Genomic DNA, 5399 nt, shown 5'->3' with positions numbered 1-5399 from the left:
CATTGACATCTCCTCTCTTTCTAAAGAGGTTATGGCGTGAAGTGTAGGAGTGCTGTAATTATGAAATAGTGAGGAAGAGACTGCCCTTTCTGTCCAGCTAATGCATCCAGGTTCAGACGATTCAGCCCTGAAGCAGCACTGATGCTAGAGGTCAGAGTTACGGTTAGACACAAAAAGCTTGCAGTGACTCACTGCTGGAGAGACATACTGTTTCATCTCAGCACTGAAATGAGCAGCAGGAGGGATGAAAAGGGAGTGGGAAAGCGAGGAGACACAGATTAGTTTTGGGAAGTCCTAAAATAACAGCGGAGAAAAGTCGAGTATGTCTCCCTCCTAGGTTGTGGGTTGTGTTTTGCTTCCTGTCCTCTGGAAGCTACTAGCTTTTTTCCTTGTATCTGTTGAGAAAAGGTGATGAGTGAAAGGAAGAGAAATGAGGAGAGAGCCACCATCATTAGGAGCTTTTTGTCTTCAAAGCAAGTCCTTTTCATCGTAAGGATCAATGTACCGTACGTTCATTTGCATGGTGTGAAGCCATTATGAGATGCAAAAGACTGCAAAGAACAGCATCTGAACTGAGCTATTACCATCCCCTACAAGATAGATGGAGCCTCTCTTTCAACAGCCTGCTAGGCTGAGGGGGGGGGAGGGTGTTACTCCCGGGAAGTGAAAATCCCTTCATTTAAGACATTTAAAGGTAGACTGGATGAAACACTAAAGACCGAACTGGAAGAAACAATCCTGCCCTTGTGCCCAAAGGTAGGATTTGTCAAGCAAATCTGGCACCCTGAGCACGTCACAGATCCCAGTAACTCCAGCTGTCAGTATATCCTACCCTTCTAACCTAGCCACAAAGAGCTTCCTAGTCTTTCATTCCTCGAACTGTCCTTCAGAGGAGTGACCTCTTCCACATATCCCGACAGCCTGTGAAAATAGACCCCACTTTTTTCACTCCATGTGTGTTCCTACACAAACCAGCTTTCTCAATGGATTGCTTTCCTCTTTCCACTGTTTTATTCTCTTGGCAGATTTTTGACCCTTTCACTACCCTGCAGCTGTCCTTCTTTTGAGCCTTCATGCAAAGCGTTTTGCATCACCTTGTCCAGAAAGATGCAGGATATACAGTGTATTTGCTTAGAGCACCAGGAAGAGATGCCTCACCACAGAAGTGGGCAAAAACAGCCATACGAATGCACAAATGACTCAGCTCTTCAGGAACTCGAACACGCAGTTTCCACTTCGAGCATGGGATGGAGATAGCCTTCACCTGGGTTACTGCAAAACCACAGGGGCACTCTGAATTTTTTTGCTGTTGCCATAGTGACCTCTCTAAAAAGACTGTATCCTTCGAGAGAGATGCTCAGCTAACATGGTGTTAGCAGTGAGTTTTGCTTCTCGCTAGTCATAAATGAGCTCTCATAAGCTCCACAGAGGCATATATGCTCCTGGGAATGTATTTTATAGCTCTAATTTAAGCTTTGCTTGTAATTTGAAAACTGCAATAGAATCTGGTCATCAGAATATAAGGCTTTTCCATATTTGCTATGAGAAGCTATTTACTTGGAAATAATTAGCATAGAGAACATTTGTTTTATTAGGTCTGCGGATTTCTATCAGAATGATGGGCTTTTGGATAACACATGAGCTTGGAAAGGTTCCGTTATGCCCTCCGGGCAATATAAATCCCTCAGAGGAGATAATGCACCACCGGAAGAACACGGTAATGAGGTAAGGCAAACAGAAACAAAAGATAATTACATTAGAGACTATGCCTTAGACAAAATGCACCATTACAACACATCAAAGCAAAGTAAAAAGAAGACTGCAAGCTGACTTCCAGTTTATTATTTTTACCTTCCCATAAATCCACTGTCTGGAAAATATCTGTTGTTCTTACTCCGTAGATTTCAGCAGCTTTTAAGAACTGAGAAATTTGTTCCATCTGCTTGAAAGCCATTTTTGATTCAGAGATCTTTGCAATGGGCTCATTTCCCTTTGGATGTAAACTGTTTATTAACTTGCATAACAGCTGAGAGATAAATACAGAAACAAAATTAGAAAGCAGTCACCAAACTAGAAGGCGATTTCTGCACATGAAATGATGCTGCAAAATGCTTTTGGACCTGGCCAGATTCTGTCAGGGAGATAATTTCTTCAATTGAAAACAAAGAAGTGAATTGATAATAAACAAAGTATATTAGAAATGCACGAAAGTTTTCATTAACTGATGGCAATAGCCTGACCATGTAAATCTTAATCTGCTAGAAACAACAAAGCAATCACTGGTAAAGGTTACATAACAACTGACAGAGAAGAAACCACATGCCCGAGCCAAAAAAATAAGCAACGTCAATTGAAATATTGTTAAAGTCACTTTGGCAGAGATTCAATGATTAGCGTATTCTTACAGCCCGCTGCAAACAGCAGCATCTGCCTGTTGTTCTATAAACCAATAGAATACAATGTTTTAGCTACAGAATTATTCCCAAGAAGAAAACAGTTATGACATAATCCAATCCTTCAAATTTTCTGTGTCTCTTCACCTTTCCCTGTCAACACTGATTATTCCTTAAAGAGAAGAGTATACATCTGATTTTAACACAGATCTCATTTAACTGCATGAGAAAAGGTGCTGAAGGAATGAGTCATACTCATATGTAACAGGCATGACTCATAAGAATCATAAGTACTGTGCTAATCCCCGTGCACTAGTAGAATACTTATCTTCTGAGATTAAGATTCCTGGTCAAAAGGAAATAAATCAGATGCTAAGATACATATTTATGCATTGGCCATGAGCTCTGACCAATTTAGCTAGATGAAGACAGAAAATCAGGGCACCGTGCATACAAACCCATGCAAGTATATAATTGGACAAAACACTTACCGTTCCATCCATCAACCAGGTCTGGAAATGTTGCCTTCCAGGAGGAGGGTGCTCTATCTGTTCTCCACACTGTACAATAATCCAGTTCACCAGCCTAGACTCTAATTCCGGGTCATATTTCTGCTCAATCTTTTCCTGAACTTCTCGGCTTAAGCCATAGCTCGGTCCTCTGTTAGCCATCTCTGGAACCAAAGCAGAACTTACTCAGTGGGTAGAGTCCTGATCTGCAGCTTTGAAGTACGCACCGGAAAATTAAAGAATAAAAGAGTGAGCAGCCTGCCCTATACGTTAGACAGTTGAACAGATGTTCATCAACACTGAAAGTAACTGTATGGCACCGGTTATAGCTGTTCTGCAGAACAGGGGAGGGATCAACGAGGGAATATCCTTTTCCAAAAGCACAAATCGGCTACAACATTTTTTTTTAAAAAAGGAAAAACCAGAAATCCCCCCTGCCCAACCACAAAACCAGAAGAAAAGCGAGATTTAAAACAGAGCAGGTTTTAAAGAGAGGCTTCTGCTATGTTTACAGAGAATACAATAGAGTTGTCAGATCAATGTGAAAGCTGCCTGCAAATCCAAAAGCACTTTAAAATTGCCTACCTAATACTTGCTAATAAGAAGAAGGTTGTACATGGGAGCTCAAGCAATCCGATTAAAGATGCAGTCAGGGTCTTCCTCAGCAGAGATGCAGGGATGGATATCCAGAGATCAGCAAACGGGAAAGCGTTGATGAATTTAAGAGACGAAGGCTGCCACAATGCCCTGCTGCTGCTGCAGCATCGTGGTTTGAAGAACAGTGTATTGATTTGATTTTCCTCGCATATGAGGAGGGTCAAAGCAGGGGCGTTGCTAAGAGCCATTAAAGAGGCCTGCCTACTCAGTCACAGCCTGGGGATCCTGTTTATCTCGCCCATCTGCAGTCTGTTTTCATGCATGTTTCCTCAGCCTTGCGCTGTTCACCCTACAGGCTCAGTTTTACTCCACCTAGTCTGCATCAACCCAAACTGCACCAACCCTCCCAGTGCCAGATAGTTAGAAATACAAATAGAGGGACTTTGCCAGACTTCACGCTGTTAAACGAAGGTAACAGAAATTACTACACATCTCGTTTATTTTTAATCACAAAGCAGAAGCAAAACCTTTTTCTCCCTGTTCTGCATCACAATGCTAACAGGCTTAGAGTGTGAAAAATAACTTCTCCTCTTCCCTGTTCAAGTGCTGATAAAAACCTTCAACAAGGGGACAATAGGATGAAAAGTCAAGGAAGAGAAGGCAGGTAGCAGAATATTATTATCACCCTATCATGAGTATATATTAGGCTATCAAATAGTGCAATAGCGTCCCGAGAAAACAACTTGAACCACTAAAAACAAGGGGAAATCACCGGAAACTAGCAAACCTACTGTAAAGCACAAGGATTGTATTTTCTGCTGGTATGAGTCAGCATACCTCCAGCGATAGCAAGGGAGCTATGCCCATGTACGGTAGTTAAATTTTGATTATACCACTGCAGCGGTGGGAGGGGAGAGACGGAGAGTTAAGACAAGAGACTTTGTTCTGGTCTGATTTGTACAGATTTACCCTTTATTAAATAAAATAATTTTGCTCCTCTCTGAATTGCACCAGACTTTGTCAAATGTCTTTCATCCATGCTGTGTTATCCACCCTGCTACGAAATAGTTCCCTTTTGGCAAATGATTCATGTTCAGCTTGATATGAAAGGAGGTTGATAAACCTGAAGTGGATTCACCGTCAGCTTTGCCAACGAAGTCCTTCTGCTGCATTTAAAAAGAAAAAAAAGGAGAAACGGAATACAGCTCTTGTATGTCTATCTCATAATGGCCTCTTTGTCCATTACTTTCTCATTTTAAGACCGTGAATTCTCAGATTTATACTGCTTTGGATGCTGCTGGGCTTGAACAGACTCAAGAGATGAAAATTTAATAGATGACCTAATTCATTGTTGTCCTCCAAAAGCATTTCATTTAGTGCTTTTTCTTCTCTGCACTGGTAGTTTTAAAACCCTATGAAATACTTGATTACATAACTCAGAGCATGCTACGTGACAGGGCCACCACTTGAGCACTTTCCGTCCCAGCGAACACGCTGTTGAAGGCACAGCAAACGCGCAGTAACCAAGACTGCAAACCAAGCCTGGAGATCAGAGAAGGAGTAAACTGCAGCTGCAACAGCAAATGACAGTGCATGAATTTGACCTCCCTTCCATTCAAGCAACTGTTAAGGGCCGGGCCTTACACCCTTTGGCCAGTTCCACGAAGAGTAAGAAGCTTTATTTTGCACCTTTAGATTCTTTTGCGTTCTTCCGTTTAGAAGGTCGCTTGGCTGTTTCTGGTCACACCAGGGTGGTCAGTGCTCACTGGCAATGATATTTCATGAAAGCCACCTACCTTTGCATCAGCCTCTGACCCCGTTTCCTAACTTGGGGGCAGGGATGGGTAATTTAACTCTCCTAAGCTGCAGAGCAGAGGTCTCCCCGTTCACAGATGTTGGC

At 42.2% G+C, this 5399-nt stretch overlaps 1 protein-coding gene across 2 annotated transcripts in view; it reads right to left on the bottom strand.

Annotated features, from left to right (window-relative positions):
* Positions 1 to 3878, bottom strand: part of TAGLN3 (transgelin 3) — a 12732-nt gene extending 8854 nt beyond the window's left edge. The window contains exons 1-3 of one of the 2 annotated variants that reach the window (XM_009323885.1): positions 3488 to 3878; positions 2885 to 3066; positions 1852 to 2026 (exon numbers count right to left, since the gene is read on the bottom strand). In XM_009323885.1, coding sequence (XP_009322160.1) covers positions 1852 to 2026; positions 2885 to 3064 — 355 coding nt within the window. In that variant the 5' untranslated portion in view covers positions 3065 to 3066; positions 3488 to 3878. Of the gene's footprint in view, positions 1 to 1851; positions 2027 to 2884; positions 3213 to 3487 lie in introns of those variants that run through there. The other variant, XM_009323886.1, reaches the window with a different exon arrangement.
* Positions 3879 to 5399: the final 1521 nt, after the last annotated feature.

Source organism: Pygoscelis adeliae, unplaced genomic scaffold (assembly GCF_000699105.1).
Source record: "Pygoscelis adeliae isolate BGI_AS28 unplaced genomic scaffold, ASM69910v1 Scaffold124, whole genome shotgun sequence".
In the NCBI taxonomy this organism is placed as follows: Eukaryota; Metazoa; Chordata; class Aves; order Sphenisciformes; family Spheniscidae; genus Pygoscelis; species Pygoscelis adeliae.
Note: the sequence above shows the minus strand (reverse complement) of the source record. Positions and strands in the feature narration are given on the sequence as shown.